At 46.9% G+C, this 20,786-nt stretch overlaps 1 protein-coding gene across 2 annotated transcripts in view; it reads right to left on the minus strand.

Annotated features, from left to right (window-relative positions):
* CALN1 (calneuron 1) overlaps positions 1–20,786 on the minus strand; it is a 144,315-nt gene that overhangs the window by 37,250 nt on the left and 86,279 nt on the right. For both annotated transcript variants that reach the window (XM_069874252.1, XM_069874251.1), the window contains one exon: positions 12,593–12,705. In XM_069874252.1, the coding sequence (XP_069730353.1) occupies positions 12,593–12,705 (113 nt within the window). The remainder of the gene's footprint in view (positions 1–12,592; positions 12,706–20,786) is intronic.

Raw genomic sequence — 20,786 nt, forward strand, 5'->3', positions numbered from 1 at the left:
TACAGTAATCAACAGTCAGCTGCCTCCAAAGCAAACAGAATGGCCCGTGCAGGGAGATGAGAAGAGCTCGGCAGGGCTTGAGGCTCTCCCAGCCTTCCCCTGTCCCTGCTCCTGGGGCCGGCACTGCTGATTCCCAGGACATTGCCATGGCCAAGACCTGCTTGCCCTTGGCCATGGCAGAGACCTGCTTGCCCTTGGCCATGGCAAAGACCTGCTTGCCCTTGGCCATGGCAGAGACCTGCTTGCCCTTGGCCATGGCAAAGACCTGCTTGCCCTTGGCCATGGCAGAGACCTGCTTGCCCTTGGCCATGGCAGATACTTGCTTGTCCTTGGCCATGGCAGAGACCTGCTTGCCCTTGGCCATGGCAGATACTTGCTTGCCCTTGGCCATGGCAGAGACCTGCTTGCCCTTGGCCATGACAGATACTTGCTTGCCCTTGGCCATGGCAGATACTTGCTTGTCCTTGGCCATGGCAGAGACCTGCTTGTCCTTGGCCATGGTAGAGACCTCCTTGCCCTTGGACATGGCTGAGACCTCCTTGTCCTTGGACATGGCTGAGACCTCCTTGTCCTTGGCCATGGCCAGAAACATCAGTGACAACTGCCACTGAGTGAGGGGCTGTAAGAAAAGCTAGACGCAGCTGCCAGAGGGTGATTATTCTTTGACATATGGATCATGATCATCTTTACCTCACGGGAAGCCGGAGAGATCTGTAGGCAATTTGTAGTGTGGACAATTCACCACTGTGACAGAAAAATGCACTAAAAATAATAGCAGTGCAGCAAAACTTGCAAGTGTCCATCACCAGTTGTAGAGGTATCTGCCCTAAACCGAGAGCACTTCTACTGGCTTGGTAGCCAGCCAGACTATATGTAGCAAACAAAAAGCTGTGCCTGGCAGTTATAATGATGAATCATTACAACTTTAAAAAACAGAAAAACCAACATAAAGTATGTTAAAGTCATTTTCATTTTGCCAGGTCCTAAATGGATCCATTTTCTGCTACAAATGATATAACAGAAACCCCATTTGATTTGTTTGCTGAAAAACACGCTCCAGATAAATAAGAATGTTGTGTTACTTGTGAATAAAAAGCATTTAAAACCATGTTGATAGAAAATAGACACATACTCAGTAAAAACAAAGCAGAAATTCTGACAATAATGGCAATTTCAAAGAGGCTTTGATGGAAGTTTCTCTTGGGAAAAAACCAAAGAGTAATTTTTCAATAAAAATGGACTCTTAAAAACATTTTGATTATCTTTAATCAGCGGTGTAACTATTCTCCAAGATATTATCCAGCCATCCTAAATAAAAACACCACTTCAACAAGGAAGGAAGGAGCACAGCACAAATAGGCAAGACTCAGCCCTTCCCTTAGTTCCTAAGATCCTGATCTTGATAGAATTAAGCCAGCATTTCTCTGCCTGTGCCTTGATACAGGTCCAGCCTGGATGAAGAAGGAGCAAACCTAAGCACAAATTTAAACCATCGCAGCAAGCTGAGAGCAAGTCCCAAAAGTCCGCCTTGGTATAGCTGGCACACAACCACTTCCAGCCCATAACGCTGCTTGGGGCTGATCTTTTGGACCACTCGAGCCCTGTCCCACATGAGGTTGCTTGTTCCTTGTTCACCTCAATTCTGAGGTACGTGCAGCACTGAACTGGTGCTTTTTTTCCCTAAATCAAGTGCTTAAATGAGACTAAACTGACCCTTGTCCTACATAGGAGGAAACATGAAGCCGAGCAAACCTACAGATGAGGCAGAAGAAGGCAAAACCTCAGCTGGCTCCGGACACCCCAGAACCAGAATTGAGGATCCTCTCCACCAGTCTGGACATACCATCATCATAGTGGTTTCTTCTTTTAAACACTTCCCAAAGTTAACAAAACAACAAAAATACTAGAGAAGAGGTGTTCCCATTCAGCATAGCCCCAATACATGCCTTCCCTGAGCCAAACCAGCAATTCCTGGAGGGTTTCATCATCATTTGATTCTACAATTATAATATATTCCACTGTTGCTCTGAAACTGCCCTAGGGATTCAAGCACTTTTGAATGTCAGTAGGAACAAGAGATGCAGTCTACTGAAGTCTATTTGAATAACTACAAGAGCGTTTCTGATCTGGGAGTTCAACAGCGTGTTCACATCAGTCAGTAATAAATCGCAGCATTAGAGAAATGCAAGGATGATGCTGATACTTAGCAAGGAGAAGCAAGAATCGGGGAGAGGATTTTAACCTAACATACTGGCTAATTTTGGGAGAAGTGTCCACATACCAACTAGCCATAAAATAACTACAATTAGCTCAGTTGTCTCTTAATAGAAATTACACAAGTGCTGGAAGCTGAGTTTTGTGGGTTTATCTTCGCAAGGGACTGCAGTTCCTGAAAGCCCTGAAACGTGGCACTTATGCACAGCCTGTCTGCCTTTGTGACAGCTCTTTTCAGCTTCTCCTCCCCTAAAAGCCACTGATTTATTTCATTTGTCTCTTCATTGCTTTGTCACTTCCAAAGGTTTGGAGGAAATAGAGCTTCGTGTGCACAGGGGGAGCTGATGGATTGACAGCGACGTCTTGTATTAATAATCCCCTGAGCAAGCCAGCCTCAGGGGGAAAAACATCTGAACTAACCCACTCAGCAAGAGTAGAAAGAGATTAAAAACATGCAAAATATTGTTATATGGTTACATTTTTTGCCCTGATCTCTCCTCCGAGGTAAGGCAACCGTCTCCTACGCTCTGCTCCAAAAACGAGGCACTTCCATATGCTCCACCTGTGGACCTTGCTGGGTGACTCTGCTCAGCCTAGGAGAGCTGGACATTACAATACACCTTCAGAGGGAAATTTGACATTATTCTGGCTTATTTTGAACAGAGATCTTTCCCTTACACACTAGATCTGCTTGTTTCAATGAAAAAAAGGGGATCCAAATCAGTTTTGAATGCTTCCCACAACGCTCACACACATACTGAATGCTTGCACCGACTTTCTCAGGTTGCTCTGGACTTCTGCCGTACGTGTCTACACCCTGATCCACTTCCTTATCTGTGAGTAAATGCACTGGGTTACATAATTATTTATTTTAATCACCACTTTAGAGTGCTGTGTGTTGGTCAATAGCAGTAGTAAAAACAATTTTCTCTGTGACACTACAGACTGTATGGGGATACCAGCTCCGGAGACTGCAGCGCACCTCAGAGGGGGAGATTTTTCTCTTTGTCAGCACAGAAATATATTCAAACTTGCACAGATAGTCAAGGAAGCACACAGACAAAGAAAAAGTTTCTCAACAGTGGCAAATTTGTACAAAAAGAACACCTTAAGAAGTTTCTCCTGAAGATCATAGACTCATAGAATGGTTTGGGTCACAAAGGACCTTAAAGATCATCCAGTTCCAACCCCCGTGCCGTGGGCAGGGACACCTCCCACTTCCACCCACTTAGTAAAATTACATTATGCCTCTGCTGGAAAACTGTATTAAGAAAGTCAGACCTCGGAGAAGGAGCTACAAGAGCCTCTTTGGCTCAGCCAGCGTGGTGGCAGTGAGTTTTCAGGAGGAGGTGATGTTCATAGCAGGCCTGTTGGCAGCACTTGTGGCACAAGTTCTCGCAGAAACTTTGGTTTCTTCAGAAAGCAGAAGCTTGTACAGACCCCAGGGGGAAGGGAAGGGAGGTGTGTAACTCAGACTGTCTTTTCTCTTGACATGCAGAGAGGTCGGTGAAACAGCATAGAGGGAAACAGGGGTCTGAGGGCCACAAGTGGCAGATAGACAGCCAGATACCCATCTTCCCCTGGCCTCATGTGGAGGGCAGGAGGCAGGAGCAGGATGGAACTGCCAAGCTATTTTCATCCTGATGGCCAGGGAAAATCCTCCCTGTGGATAGCTAGGGAACCATTTCCATCCTGGTGGCCAAGGAAACATCTCCATCCTGATGGCAGTTCAAGACAGCTGTTGAATGGGGAACTGTCTGCTAGGAACCCTGAATTTGCTCACCACCATTGATCCTTAGAAACACCAGTCTGGTGCAGCAAGAGAAACAGTTCCTTCCCTGCGCCAGAAGGGAACACCACAGAGGTGAAGGTCAGGTGGGCACAGCAGGGATAGTCACCACTGCCAGCGGGCAGCGGGTGAACACCTCTCTCCTTCACAGGCAATTCCTGCACAAGTTGCTCCTCGTGCCTCTGTGTGAGAAGAAACGTGGCAGCTCTTGGCACCCTGTTGCTGCAACCTGAAGGAGTCCAACCATTCCTATCAAACACTAAACCATGTCCCTCAGCGCCTCGTCCACCCGTCCTTTAAACCCCTCCTGGGAAGGTGACTCAACTCCCTCCCTGGGCAGCCTCTGCCAGTGCCCAATGACCCTTTCCGTGAAAATTTTTTTCCTAACGTTCAGCCTAAACCTCCCTTGGTGCAGCTTGAGGCCATTCCCTCTCATCCTGTCCCCTGTCACTTGGCAGAAGAGCCCAGCTCCCTCCTGTCCACAACTTCCTTTCAGGTACTTGTAGAGAGCAATGAGGTCTCCCCTCAGCCTCCTTTTCTCCCCATCTGGCAGCCACTTTAGGGCTGTAACATGAGGTATTTCGCTGATACAAGAGAGAAGCATAATATCTAACCACGGCATCACTTAGGGCTCAATAATACCAGGTAGACTTCTTTTGGCTTCAGCTGTCAGGCTCCAGCAAACTGTGCTGAAAATCTTGGATACATACTGCAAAAGTCTGAGTTATATGCTGTGCTGTAGAAATTGCCTGCATGCGAGAACCTGGAGGTCCTCCCTCAATGTCACAGCAGCTGCCACTCCTCTGGCTTGCACTAACAAACCTCAGCCATCACCTGCACTATCCACAGCCCCACCACAGTGGTCCTTCACAGCTCTCCATCTGCATTTTTTTCAGTGGTCTGTCTTTCTTTTTTTTGTTTTCAGAAGTAATTTCAGTTATTTCAGAGAGCAATTTCTCTTTTTTTAGCTTTTCTTTCACATAATAGGTAATTTTTCTTTCTCAACACATTTGTTTGTTGCAAACAGTTGCCAACTCATTTGCTTACTTTTTTTTTTTGTTTGTGAGTGATGGAGTGCCTTTTTCCCATTTTCCCCTCTTATTCTTCTTTTTAAAATCCCAGTGAAATATGCAAAGTATTCTTCCTCTACTGAAACCCAGGCCTTGGAGGCAGGGCACTAGACAGATTCCATCCCAATGCAGGCATTCTTCAGAAAAGAAAGAAAAAGACCACCATCATCAGATCTGTTTTAAACAATTCCCAAGCTCTGTTCTCCATGAAAATCAGACTTTACTTTCCTTGTAGTCAATTCCTTCGACAAAATGACAGCAATACAGTGAAAGAGATGATTTTGTTCCAAGAACACGAGGTATCCAGGCAAGCCAAAGGTGACACCCGAGTTGCAGATCCTTACAGGCTCTTTCCACTGTGTAGAGGTAGGATGGATGCTAAGATCCAGTGCTACCTTAGGATATGAGCACTGGTGAAGCCTCTGCTGTGAAAGAAATTCCTTCCTGATGTTGGGAGTGCAAAGGATATAGGATCTGAGGTCAGAACTGTTGCCCCTGAAACTCCCCTGCATGAAACATGCCATCTTCACTCCACCACCCAGTGGAGCCTTCCAAAAGCATCAAAGAAAAAAGACACCAACTCCAACAAATCCAGCACCAGAGACGCGCTCTGGTACTCAGAGGTGCTGAGGAGTCTGATGCCTCTCAGCGAGGAGCCCACAACAAACAAGAAACAGCCCATGTTCCAGGTACCCACGTACACATCAGACGATGATCATATACCTTTCCCTTTCCTACACACTGCTCCTTAAATTTCTAAGAAATTTCTGAGAAAACCATAGTGCGGTTCCTATTTCATTCATCACGCAGGGGAAAAAAATCCCAATGACACACAGAGATGCGGACTGAGTTGACATATAAGCTGGCATAGGAAAAAGTAACCTCTGTACCTTAAGAGTATATGTACGTGCATGCACCAGAGTGTGCACACAGCCAAACCACCACCTGCCAGCACAGTCATACGCTGTCATCCAGCAGGCAGGATGCCTCTAAGTATAAACCGCCTGCTTTAAATAGACTTCGAACCAGAGCTGTATTGTGTTTCTGAAGCCTAAATGTATAAGTAACCTCACTGAAGCTACAAAACACAGATGGACAGTGAAACTTCGATTTTCTCCTACATATGGGTCCTGCTTTGGTTCACAAGTGTTTTCAAAACTATCATTACCAGTGTCTCCAGTTTTGAGGTCTAACTTTGATCCTGATGACTTGGGAGAATGGATTTGGCTACAGGTAAAGATGTGTGCTGGTAAAACCTACATCACTTCATAGTAACAGATGAAAATGAGGCCGCTCAGCAGTACAACAGCACTTCAGTACCTACTTTAAACTACATGTGGCTCAGCCCAGCTGTAAAACCTTGCCCTGCTAGGAACCACCACCAACCCCAAAATCACCCAGTACCCCAAACTGCAAAACTAACTCTCTATCTCCACTGAGCAGCACCCGAAATCCAGAAATCAGGGGGTATTTGCAGCAGTGCAGCTCACTACCAGCAAGCAACTGTGGTGCAAGACATCAAACGGCCCCTCCTGTGGTTTAGCAACATCCCACACCAGCACAGAAGGGCTGTACCAGTCCAGGAGGAGGAGGAGGGCGAGGAGCAGAGGCCACATACACCCCATATCCAGCCAGTCCCACTGTGAGAGGCAAGCTGTTATTCCAGCAACACCATGGTCTGCTGTGGTGGGAGAGTGGTTGGGTCTGTTACCACATAAACTGCACACAGAGATACAAACACTTTCTCCACAACTCTGGCAAGGCTAGTTTGCCATCATCCAATTAACTCCTCTTCAGGGATAAGAGGAGAAACTCACATACACAAATTAATTGCATTTGGTTTACGTACTGGGCTTCATGAAGAAAAAATCCTAAGCAAAATCGTCTTTGTAGAGAACCAAGTGCTACTGAAGGTGGCAGAGTTACAGCCCCCCTGTCCCCTGCCTTCCCTCCCACGCCATCGCCTGCTGCGGCTTCACCATACCCTGCCCTGCACCATCAAGGTTCCCACACATTTTCTCCTTCATTTCACTCTATTAAAGCACTAATTGATTGACCAGATCACTACAGCCCAGATCTCTCCCCCGGGACGCTGTTGCATTTGCAGTGACAACTGCAAACAAGACTACGGATGGGCAGCTTTGCACAGCAAATCATTAAAGCATCAGCAGCCGTGCCAGGAGGACAAAACTGCCATGACCCATCATAGGCACCTCCCTCTGCTCTTCCACGTTCACAGCCAGCTCTCAGACCCCCTTCACCTCCTTGAGCTCCATCCCCAGTCAGTGTCAGATGCGATACCACACAGCTGGATCATAGAATCATAGAATAGTTCAGGTTGGAAGGGACTTTAAAGATCACCCAGTTCCAGCTACCCTGTGATAGGCAGGGACTGGATCAGGCTGCCTAAGGCCACATCCAACCTGGCCTTGAACACCTCCAGGTATGGGGCAGCCACAACACCTCTGAGCAACCAGTCCCAGTGCCTCACCTCTTTCATTGTGAAGAAATTCCTCCTTATGTCTAGTCTAAATCTGCCCCTCTCCAGTTTACAGCCATTACTCCTCTCTTATTTATAGCCCCTCCTCTGTTTTTCCTGCATCTAGGGTACACTATGCCCTTCAGACCACACTGCCAAACTTGTTTGCTCAGAAGCACAGAGGGTTCTGCTGCCTCTGGTCCACCCCTGGCTATCCCCCGTTCCTTGCATAGGGGTGCTGCAGGACCTTTGGCTGCACCCACCCATCCACCAAAGATCATAAAACCCAATGTATTCCTCCCCCTAGCAAACGTATGAGGAAGCCTGGAGAGATGAAAACGTTTTCCCAAGCCCAGGAGTCACGAGTCGCTGCTGAGCTGCTCTGTTTGCAGGACCTGTCTCCCTGATGCTCCAACTGTCCCCTCCCCAAACTGCAGAGATATCACTGTTGTGAAAAAAAATGAGATCTCTGAGCAGCATCTTTCAGCCCAAAGCACCGCGTTGGTATTCTGGTCTATCCGCTCCTGCAAAGCAGCCTTATTTATCCCAAATCAACCAGCCTCCTCCTGAACACCAGTGAATTACATCGGGTGATATTTAACACGACGAATGGGCCCCATGTCTGAGCAGATGATACAGTGCTGTCCCCTCATGCAAGACAAAGCTTCCAGATACCCTTGCACAGGCGATGCACTAGTGCTGGCTTGAAATGATGATCCCTGCAGCTTCCACGTGCATTCAGTAAAGAGACAGAGGAAAAAAAAACAAACCCAGCAGGCAGCATTTTGCCTCTCAAATGATCACCATACAAAGTATTGACTTTTCCAAATAATCTCATCAGTGCTGCCGGGTACAGAATTTATTCTGCATCTGATGCAGATGCAGCCTTGTTGTTTAACCACTAAAACTTGCCCTGACTTCAAAAAGCATTTTAGCCAAGACAGAGAGGTTTATTTTAATTAAAAGCCTATAATCCAAGGTTATTATTTCTCCTGCTCCTGTTGTTTGCCTCCAGGGACTAGAGATCCACTACACAACGTCCTGTGTAAACTATTCAACACTTGTGCCCAAAGGTCTCTGCACTTAGAAACAATCTGGGCAGAAACTGTAAATGAATACAAAATCCCAGTTTCTCCCCCCTCTCTTTTCATCCCTCTCTCTGGCTCAGAATAGCAGGGTAGAGTGGACAGATTTGCAGTCTGTTTGCCAAAAAAAAAAGGAGCTAAAATTTACTGTTAGCAATGTTTGTCTTTTCTGTACTGCTCTTGATCTAAATCGCTTTACAGACCTGAATGGCCACACATTGGAAATGCTTCAAAACTCCCTTGTATCAAACACAGCCCTCGGCGTGTAACTGGAACCAGACTCCTATACCCTGAGCTCTGGAAAAAACAAATTCTCATGGCTGAAAATTGATCAAATAGCATCTCTCTGACCATGCAACAGCTACCAAACCACTGCAAAACCACTGCTGGGTGCACTGAAGGAAACAGCCTTCGGGACAATAAGTGTGAGCCCCGACCAGAGCAGCTCAGAGAAGGCAGGCAGAGGAAGGAAAGCAATGGGCAGCTGCTTTTTAGAAAATACAGAAGGAAAAAGATGGAGAGGGAAGGGGGCAGACACCCTGCGAGAGACCATGGGAGGTCCAACACCCCTGCACAGGGCCAGGCTCGCCCTCTCCCACTGGCTTCTCAAACAGAGCTCAACAGGGACTCTCAAAATCTCACCTATGCTCTTTTTTTTCTTTACATTTTGTTTTGAATAAATGAAGGCCCTGTGGAAGCAGCCAGACCCATTCTGAAACAGAGCAGGAGGCACCCAGAGAGGTTCTTCACAAAACAGCACTTGGTGTGCGCTGCATCTCACTTGGCAAAGACAGGCTGAGAGTTTGTGTTTCCTCGGCACTCCTGATATCATCAGTCTATATTGACTCAGCCTGAAATAGTATTTTCAAGGATGATTTTTCCCTCCCCCTAAATACCTCTTGGCCCAGCTGAGGGACTGTGGAGAGCCATTCTAACTGGAGCAGAACTGATCACCTCTACCTGAGAAAGCCAGAGTCAGCCACCTAAAACACAAAACGATATGACTCAATTTAAAGCCCACATGGGAAATCAAGGAGAGAAAATACATTCTGAGAGACCCTACATGTCTCCACCACCTGCCAAAACTCAGGTCTTGGCCACATCCTGTTTCTTCTGGGCTGATCACCATTCTTCAGGCAACACTTGCAAAGAGAGGGGTGCATCTTCCCCTATTATTTCAAACCTGCCTGTTCCAAGCATGATCCCTCGCTATTTTTGCACCATCTCTACCCCCTCCCCACCTCCTGCAGCCCCCACTGCTGTTGTTGTAAGATCCTTCCCCTCTGCAGCTTCTGCCATCTGGAACAGCCTTTCTGTGTCCCCACCAACTCACACCCAGCTTCATCTGCAAGTGCATCTTCAGGCCCTCGCCTGTTCCTTTGAATTCCTATCTCCTTCTGCTGTTGTTTATTATTTAACCCCATCATTGCATTATTTAAAGCATTATTAAGGCGAACTTGGAACAGAGTCTCCACAGAAGCGCTGTGGTACAGACAGCTGGACTCTTGGCAAAAATACCCTGAGAGCCAAAATCGTGACAGTTGGATGGAAGCTGCTTGGATAGAAGAGGGGAAGGTACTTTCTGGACACCAACATGGATTTTCTGTCCCCTAAGGACTGATATAAGAAATCTTTCAAAATACCTTTTACTGCCTGCAGCTCTGGGGTGAGATAGCACTGTCCAGTCAGCTGACACCAAGACAGACTTGTCCCTTCTTGTCCCACCCTCATCCACCTTGTCACTAAGCATCGTTCACAACCACAGGCTTGTGGGCACCACTCCCTCTTTAAAATTACTCCCTGGGGATGACTGCAGGGGTGAAGTGCTCCATACGCAACCCAAATTCATCCCCTCTCCCTGTCATTCCCTTCCAGCAAAGGTGACAAATGCATGTCAAGGGAATACTGGAAACATAGTCAGGCTTTGATTCTCAAAAGGGCTTTGTTTCAAATCAGATGTAATTCTGCAGGAGGCAAAGCAGATGCATAAAGGCTTTGCTTAAAGACAAGGTGACTTACGACCCTGGAAACAGCGTGGATAGAGCCAAGTAGGAATGGGCAAAGGGAACCTGTTCCCTGAACGGTACTTCTCTGTGGTTTTTGTTCCCCTTGTTTCTTCTTTGGGGACAAGTAGCAAAATTACTGTATTCATCATGAGCTCTCCTACCCCAGGAGAAATGAAATGTGAGATGAAGTCTTCTCTTCAAGGTCTTTGAAACAGAGCAAAGTGCTATGTATAGAGATGTATTCTTACCCTTACAGGTAAAAGACCATAAACATTTTTTTCAGAGGCCCAGGAGCACTTGTGCGATTCAGTCGAAGCTTCACTGCCTGTAGACAACCCTCAGGGCTGTCCCTTCCCACCGTGAGGCTGGTTACCTGAAGCCTCTCCACTCTTTCAACTTGTAGCACCACAGCCTAAGGGGGCATAGGGGCCATGGTCCCTGCTGCATGAAAGAGCAAGGCAAAAGCTGAGTCCAGGAGTCCTGCTGCTCTAAAACCAGAGTGCACATCCTCCCTTCTTTGCACACCTCTGAGCAAAGCCACTGCAAGCATTTATACAGGCAGAAGAGTCACTAAATGGTAGTGGGTTAACCTGTGAGTTGAATTTTTGGGAGGGTTCCAGACTCCTCTAATTCCCCATCAAACAGCTCAGCTCATGAACTTCATTTTCCCAAAGAGGATTTTAGCTTCTTGAATGGCTCTGTTGAGCTCAGTCTTGCTGAGTGGTCTGATGAAGGCACTGAAGTGAAGGCACACACAGTGAAGGCACTGATGGCTCAGTGGGATGGGATTGTGCTTCCTCCCCTCCCTGTTGCTCAGGCGCTGAGATAAGGCTTTCGAGGTGCAATGCAGGCAACAAAACATTTGACTGCACCCTTTGTGGTGTGAGTTCAGCCTTCGCATCCCCCCAGACCCACTACAAACCACTGCAGCATCACCACTGCCAAACTCTTGCTTTGGCAACTGAATACTGGAATCCAGACCAGGATTTCCAGGATTATTTCTATCTCACGCCAGGAGACGAGGAACAATTTTTAAAAGACTTTTAAAAGACTTTAACAAAGGTCCATCCAATTCAGTCTGGACAGTGCTGGAGGGCAGTAGAAGAGGACAGAAATGCTTATATCCAAGTCTGAGTCTTTTGTTTCACATAAACTTAGTAAGATGTAAAATTTATTAGCAAGCAAAGGCTGTTGGATCAATGAAATGAGCAGTAATCTCACAGGAAGCCACAGACTTAATGCATTGGCAAGAAATGTGCAGCACTGTGTTTTGGGAGATTTTTAATCCCCATCATAATAACCTGGACTGTCCTTCTTTTTTCCAGAAAGATCTAATACTGTTTAAAATCACACTGCGTGACAGACATAAGGCAGCTCCTGCCTCTTCTTCAATGCCTGAAACAGGCAGGACCAGCTACCACAGAGCAACACCCTGGGTAAAATTTGCACTGGCACACGCAGTTATTCTCCACCTCAGACATGAATTAACCACAGAAGCACCCATCAGATGTGACCAGCACAGCACACCACACTCCACCTGGATCATCCCTCCACCACAGCTCAGGGGTGTTGAACAGTGGCACATCTCAGAGAGCAACCAGACAGGTTCAAGGTTCCTAACTCAAAAGACTCACTGAGAAAATGTTTTTCTCTTCCAAAAATTAATTCCAAAGTGCTCCCAAACATATTGAACAAATAACCAGGTGCTTTGTTGTGGTCAACTACAGTTCATCCACAGCAACCACTTTCCCTTTTTCTCACACCGGGCTTAGCTGAGAACAGGTCCCTCAGCAACACGGGATCGTCTTACACAACACACAGTGAGAGGGACTCAAGTAGCCATTACACAAGCGTCAGTGCTTAGCAAAACATCTTGTGCTCCTCAACAAATCTGTGTTGGAAGCTACTGATATTTGGCTAAAGCTGCATTTAAAAAAATGACCACTTACCTGCCAGAATATGCTGTCTATTGTATTCCCCAGAAAGCCATCTCTGCCTTCCGATGATACCAGCTTAGGGCCCAGAATAGTCATAAATTCATCAAAATCAACCTGGCCATCCCCTGGAATGAAAGAAAAAGATCAATGACTCCACTGAAGGACGGCTTCGTGCCAGTGTCTGACACACTGCTCTGGATCTGCTGCATATCATGGACCCATCCATGTACTGTGGCACCTCCTGCATCAACTTCATGGTGCCTACAAACCCAAGATTGTTGTTATCCCAATGAATGGACCACATTTGCATGCCCACGCTTGAAGACAGGAGCAAGTGATGCACAAATAGAGATGAACAAGTTATTCCCCAGCCCCGCACAGGTTGTAGGCAAGTCACTTATCAAAAAAAACAGTTTTGGCAGGAGCACAGCAGCCATCAGCGTGCCCAGGGCTCTACAGAGCCACCAAGCAAGCAGGTCTCTGCACAACTTTTACAGACCCAACTGCATCCTCCAGAGGAAGAGAGCACATGAAGAGGGAAAAGCCAGATTTGAGAATCCACAAGGCATTTAATTTCAGCTTTCCATCAGCATCCATCTCTTAAAAGCCCTGTGTGCTCAGCATGCAGAGCAGGCAGCATAGCCCCAGCTTCGGTGCCATTAGCAGGAAGAGGAAACGGCTCCTGCCACTAATGAACTGAGCCTAAGCAAGCCCAAGCCCCTCTAGTATATTGTATGTTTTGTAAATGAGGCATGCGGCTGTGTGAAGTATATCTGATTATTATATCAAATATTGCTTTTCCCTCAGAGAATTTCTGTATGCTTAGCAAAATTGGCAAAAAAAAGAGAGAAATTCATGCCTGCTGGAGGATCTTAAAAATACCTGCTGCTCTGAACAGGGTACTTCAATGTCTATTGGCCTCTTCTTTGTCTATCAGTCCATAGACATCCCCTATTTATTATTAGACCAGTTGATACGGGTGGATACATTAGACGTGCTTCATGTTTGGTAACAAACTCAGCAAATGTAAGAATTTTCCTTGCTTTTTATTCAAATTCAGCTGCAACTGACTTCATCCACCTCTCCATGTAGTTGCTGTTGCTAAATCATTAGGGTAAGAAGCATCTAAAACCATCAGACTAAAGCAGATCAATGCAAGGGCTACTATTAAAACATCGTTATTGACTGCAGTACCTGCAGCAGCCCTGAGTGACAGCTTCACCACGTGCACTGCATGCTGCTGCTATCTGTCCTTTTTATTATGTTTCATATGCTTGATCTGAGCATATGCACCGCTGATTGAAATCTCTCTGTGTCCTTATCTTCCCAAAAACACAATGTGAAAATAAGCGGAGTCAAAACGCTCGTTTGCCAGAGTAGTGATCTCTATTCACTAGGCTCTGCCTGTAAATTTGTGAAGACAAGAGCGAATATCCTGGGGGTGAGGCAGCGACGGGAGGTCTGAAAGGAAACCCAGCAGAGATTCTTAACAGCTTTGATCTCATAACATGCAAGAAGTCGCCATCCCACTACTAAAGTTGCTCACACCTTCCAGCTCAGCACACGCTAAAAGGCTTTGCAGGGCTCGAGCAGGCTGAGCACTTGCAGGCTGGAGCTCATTTCTGAGACAGCTTATTCAGCAGAAAAGGAAAGGGGTGGGCATCCCATCACTCGGAAAGCCATTCTTTAAAACATTTATGGGCTACGCGGAAATGTGTTCCTCTTGCTTCCCCATGGGAGGCATCAGTTTATGACATCAAGTCAGATTGTATCAGTCACAGCACGTTGGATCACACTGGGAAAGGTAATGCAAGGTGACAGTGGATTTGAGGCAATTTACATTGCACTACATCACTCCAAGGGAAAGGCAGTAACAAAACCATATATTATGATGTAAACTGAATTAAAGAAATTAGCCAGATTAGCAAGAAAACAATTTGCAGTTTAAAGAGACTCTAGTGTCTGCCCGTGCATATATTTGGTCTATGCATATGTGACCCCAAAATATTGAGTTATTCAATTTGTGTTTTTTACAACATCATTTCATCCACAGAGCAGAGGCAGGAGTTAGACTGACACATGATTCATGAGAAAGTGGGTGCCAGGACTCTTGGGCTCTGTGTCTGACACAGAACAAGACTTCGGGCAAACCCTTGCTCCTGACTTCATTGTGCCTTTGCCAGGGATCATAACTAGCTTCATGGGGTTTAATTATCAGCTTAATTATAGCATTTTCCACAACCTCAGAAGAAAGATGCTATTACAAAATGCATTATCCCCTTATTGACTGCTTTTTCAATTAAAACTTTTAACTAGCAGTTAAAACCAGACCCCAGAACATTTTGCCTGGGAGAAATATCCCTTGTATATTTGTTTTAAGCTGCAGAAAAGAAACATTCCTGCCATCAGGATCTCAGGACACTGCAGCATCACAATATCAAGAACGAGAATTTTGGTTGAAAATTCCTTCTAGAGTATTCAACAGTCAGGAGAGAAATATAACAAAGCAACAATACACAGGCACCCAGTGCAACTCTGAGTGGTTGCAAGGTGAAAATGCACTGGGCTGGTCTCCACGATCATGGCATGACCAGGTAATGCCCAATAACCACATCGCTCATAGGATCTACGAGTGTTCAGGCCACTCATCAGATCCTGGGAGCACTCAGCTTGAAATTTGTGTTTGGTACAGACAAAAGATGCCTTCCTCCTCCTCCTCTGAGCCAGTCATGTACACAGCAACAAGCTAATATGCGATGCACGCATCGAGCATCTGTTCAAGAATCTGCATTGGAGGCAAATCAAACACTGCACACGTCCCCATGTTTGGCTTTGCTGTGCCTACAGATGTGCTCCTCACCCGAGAGTAGTTGATATTCAGAGCGAGTGATGTGCAGCTGATTCAGAAATGAACTTTTAGTTGGGCTTAAGGGATGAGAAGAAAGGAGGAACATGCCAGGCTGGAGCATGTGTGCTGTATACACGGCTCTCACCTTCCCTTGCTCCTTTCCACCAGTCATTCAGCTAGCCCCAAATAACATGTCATCAGCGGTGATCACACAGCCCTAGTCCCTTGCTGACCCCCCCGGCCAATTTATAACATGTGGTGTTTGTACTCTCCTTCCAACTTCTGCCTTCAGGCTCACATTAACTACTTCAGGAAGAACTCATCATGCTGAAGGAAAACAACTTTGTAAGGAAGGATGGGACACAAGCAGGTGAAAAGCTCCAGTCAGGATGGAGCAGGCTGCACTCCTGTCCATCAGTGGTTGCAGCTATCTTCCTCTCTCTGTTCCTCTCAGTTACAAAGGCAGATGAGGTTTGTAAGCCCAAGCCATACAGAAATCCCTGACTGATGAAGGCACTCACATATTGCAACAACTTATTTACGATTTGGGAGGACAGGGAAACCTTGAGGCATGGTGGTGCAGGTCAGCTAGGGCAGGGGGTGACTGTCAGGTGGCAAGGTGGGTGCAGACCAGAGGGGTTCCAAGGCAAGATGCGATTCAGATGCCATCCCATCCCTGAGTTAACACCCATCAGCCAAGGGACAGTCACTGATCATGCGAGTGATCTTAGCAGAACACCAGAGCTGAGCTTAACCCTTGGTTTTAAACCACCTAAAATATTTAATTTACTTACTGTTACTCCCTAGCAGGCTTCTTCCCCATAATGCTTCCTCTTAATTCTGCCATTGATGTCAAAGAGTAAGAAAGGGGTTAGCAATCATGTGGCTGAACCTTGCATGACTAAAACTGTGACTCAGAGCATCGCTAGCCACATCATCAGAGACAAATCAGCTCTGCTTATCATTACTGGTCTGTTAGCACCAGCTGGGTGCTAAGTGCTTCCAGATACCCACAAAGGTTTGCTCCCTGCAAGACACAGGCTCAGTTCTGTCAAAAACCAGGCAAACGTGATAATAAAAATGAATAACAACTAGATGGACTGTAACAGTCCTGTGAGCAATCACATGAACCTGGCTAACTGCTGCATTATGAAAAGGGGATGTCTGAAGGTGCCTAGAATCCTCTGGATACCTTTTCAGTGCTCCAGGACCCTGTGGTCAAGGAGCTGCCAAAGTCACACTGCACATTCTTCACTCACTGGGTATGATTTCAGTTTGAAGAGCCCCAGCATCTATGTTTTCCATGCTGGGAGCTCAGTTTGGCTGCCACCGCAAAGCTCCACAGAGCTACAACCAGGAAATCATTGAGCCCTGCATCATGTTCAACATCCACTTATGCCAAGCCCACCAAAACCAACGGAGCAGTAGCTATGGAGTGGGGAACCAAGCTTTTTGCCAGCTCTGCAAGACGCTGTAGCCCAAGGAAATTTGCATTGGATATGACAGCCCCAAGAAAGGGTTGTCTGCGCCTTTGAAAAACGGCCATTAGCTCTTCTAAATAAACCAATGGGATGTGGAAACAGGAAAAGCACTGATGACTTAACATTTAGAGGAATCTGTAAAACTACCACTTCACTCACAGGGAGTAAACTCTGGATTGAATACGTATGTTGGGGGGAGCCAAAGAAGCCTCCAGCACTTTTGAAGGGGGATTTACTGTCCTAAGCCACTTGCCTGCAAACCCAATTCATTCATATTGGGATGATGCTTCCAGATTCCCAGGCCAAAAATGTTTCAAGGTGCTATCATTTGCTGTTGCTGGAGGTGCTGTGCTTCACCGTGCATCAGAGTTGAGCACAGAAAATCATAACCCTCTCTCTAAGCTCATGGGATCTCAGCTCCAGACCAAGGATTTTGTCTACTCTCAGCCTCCTTGCCTTTAAGGAAGGGAAGAAGGGGAGGTCATATTTGCTGGAGGACTTTTAGTAGGAAACATGCAAATGCTTGAGGGCAGGCAGAGCTCTGCAGTCACCTTGTCAGGGCACCAACGAAGGCAACTGCAGCACAAAATACCCCCAGCTGCACTCTTACAACAAACCAAGCTACATTCCTATAACCTCAACCTGCTCCTGCCTTTTTCCTGGTATATTTGTTCCCGATACCACAGGATCTTCCCTCAGCAGTGGTTTGCCCATACTGGATGTGCTAGGTAAGGAGAGCCCAGGGGGGCAGCGCAGCACGCCACCTCCAGATTGCGTGGGACCTGGAAGAGGAGAGAGTCATCAGGCTCAGCCAGTACGGCAAATCTCCACGTCCCAGGTGGCAGCAGCCTGCACATGGGGCTCTCACAAACTCTCCTGCCAGAGCTCTTCCGCTTTGAAGAAAGAATTAAATGCTCACAGGAGCAGCAAGCATGAACCTATCTCACCCTCCATCCCGTGGGAGAGCCCCGACCCTCAGCCTCCAGTCGACTGCTGTCTGTCCAAAAGTTCCCAGCTGGAGCATCTCCCTTGGAGGACATAATAAATATTCATTGGGCTGGAGAGAGACAGAGCAGGAGAGAGAAAGAAAAAGAGAGGGGGAAAACATGCATGGATTGCATTGCCTTTACCCAAGGGCAGAAAAAAGACTTACACCTGACTTTCAGAGCCTTATGTGTTAAACTGGGAGCCTGCATAATCTGGCCTGACTGCTTCCTAAATGAGTCTTTTCCCTGGCCAGTCTTAGGATAATCAGGTCCTCCCTCCTCCTTAAAAGTTTCTTGTCGTGGCACTGAGCTGAGGCGCACATTTAAACGGAGATGAGGATCTGCTGTGTGTAGACTCATAAGTATTCACACTTTTTTTTTTTTCTCGCGTTTGACCTCCAGAGTGCAGCTAGGTGATATATTTAAAGTTAATGAGCTAGTCTTTTACAGCTTGGGTCCCAGGCGCACACAACACTCCTGTTTATTTTTATTCTCTTAATAGCTAGCTGCAGTGACTCTCTGTCCCGGTCTGTGTCATTGTTTGCGCCCATAAAGTAACCTGTGCAGTAACAATGCAGTCTGGTGAAGGCTGTTGCTGCCGTGCCTTGAAATGATGCAGAGGATGTGCACAGAAAAGCTCCAGCCACAGGATACTTCCCAGACGAGTTTTTCGGTTTCAGAGATTTTATGGTCAGAGGAGAACAACCTGGTCGCCAGCTTGACCCTTTTCCCAGCACGACCCAGAGACTTTCTGCCTAATTACAGCCTCAACCCATAACTTCAACGAGAACCAGGGAAAGTCTTTCATAAAACTTTCAGTCTTAATTATAGACATTCATTAAATTGGCTGAAAAGAGCAAATAAGGCTCCACTGCTGTGCCGACACAGACATTTTGCAGTGGGGAAGCTGAGGCACAGAGCATCGCCTTCCTAAATGTTACCTGAGAGCAGGCTGCTAGCAGAGCCGGGTGCTAGAGCCACCCTGCTCCCACTGGCATGGGATGTGCAACCAGTTCCCAGGATGGAGAAAAACTACAATGAGTGTCTCCCATTTCTAAAGAATCCTGTGGCCTTCCCTTGGGAGGTTTCATAGAATCATAGAATCACCACCAGGTTGGAAAAGACCCACCGGATCATCGAGTCCAACCATTCCTATCAAACACTAAACCATGCCCCTCAGCACCTCATCCACCCATCCCTTAAACCCCTCCAGGGAAGGTGACTCAACCCCCTTCCTGGGCAGCCTGTTCCAGTGCCCAGTGACCCTTTCCATGAAAATTTTTTTCCTAATGTTCAGCCTGAACCTCCCCTGGTGGAGCTTGAGGCCATTCCCTCTTGTCCTGTCCCCTGTCACTTGGCAGAAGAGCCCAGCACCCTCCTCTCCACAACCTCCTTTCAGGTACTTGTAGAGAGCAATGAGGTCTCCCCTCAGCCTCCTCTTCTCCCCAGAGTGTCTCTGATACTCCCCAACATGGAATACATGTAAAAAACCACAATTTCCCATTTCTCTTGCTCCTTGTGAACAGCGGGAACACATCCATCAGCCACTCTTTTACTGCTCACCAGCTCTGCCACACATTCAACAGCTTTAATGACTGGGTTTTTTGAGGGAAAAATTGTATTGGAGCCAAAAGAAGGGGTGAAACGTCTCCACTGGAGCCTACTCTGCCCTTAAGGGACACATCCATGTGCCGCATTTTTAGAACTGACTGTGTGGAGCTGGCTGCTCTGGTTCAATGACAACTGCACATTCAAGACAAGCAAATTGTACAGACATATGTTCCTGGAGGAGGAAATTTCCATGGGGTCTGAAAGGCTCAAACAGAGCCCAGAAAGACAAAGCCGGGGCTACATCCATCAAGACACTGAGAGAAAGACCTTGAGAGTTACTCATTTTGACAGGCTGTTGGCTCATCTGGCAATGAAGAGAAAATGGCTGCAGAGGACTTGTTTGCTTCCCCATTAGAAAAAAAATAATCTATTAACTCCCCATGTTTGTCCAAGAGGAGCCTGTCCAGGAGCTGACCTGTGAGACAGTGATGGAAGAGGGCTGGGGGCTCTGTCTCTGTGATGCCAGGTGTGACATGTCTCGCGTTCCACCACCAGCACTAAAGCAAGCAAGATGCTGTTAGTGCTCGGCTAGAAGAAAAGTCCAACAAAACCAGTGACTGCCGTAAAAAATAATTAAAATCAGCCACCTGCCAAGCAGTGTGCCAGCTTCATGCCAGTCTTCGGAAGCCACAGGATGCCCCAATTACCATCTCTGTGACCTGCAGAGCATGCTGAGCATGGTGTGCCTCCAGCATGGTCCCTGTGAGCCCCTGCCGTCCCCTCCGACCCATGGCCACGTCCCCTGGGGACCCTCTCTCCTGTGCAAAGGCACCTGGCACATAAAACCAACAGGGTTCATTTTCATAGAATCATAGAATCACCAGGTTGGAGGAGACCCATCGGATCATCGAGTCCAACCATTCCATTTTGCAGGTGTTTGCAGAACTCTTGTGTCATGCAACTTGTAACCAGTTGATCCCATTATCAAATGGATTGAGAGGAGCAAAATCACATCCCAACTAACTACCCGGGGAAAAAAAACAACTATTTTTGCTCCCCAGGCCCCAGCAATAGCAGGAGAGCTCTGCGTGCATCAGACAGCTCGGCACAACTTTGGGATGAACAGCAAGTCGCAGGCTCATCAAAAGAGAGTAATACGTGTCCCTGCGGCACACACCTTCTGTGAAGCCAAAATCCTAACGCTAGTAATATTGCATTTTAAGGGATAAATAAAATTAAACAAGGATGCAAACAAATTACAAGGCATGCCTGCATGAGACAGCTCACAGAGAGCATGCTGTGTTCAGCAGAGAACTCTGCCCCATCGGAGCACAAGGTGG

The sequence above is a fragment of the Phaenicophaeus curvirostris genome, chromosome 21 (genome assembly GCF_032191515.1).
Source record: "Phaenicophaeus curvirostris isolate KB17595 chromosome 21, BPBGC_Pcur_1.0, whole genome shotgun sequence".
Taxonomy (NCBI): Eukaryota; Metazoa; Chordata; class Aves; order Cuculiformes; family Cuculidae; genus Phaenicophaeus; species Phaenicophaeus curvirostris.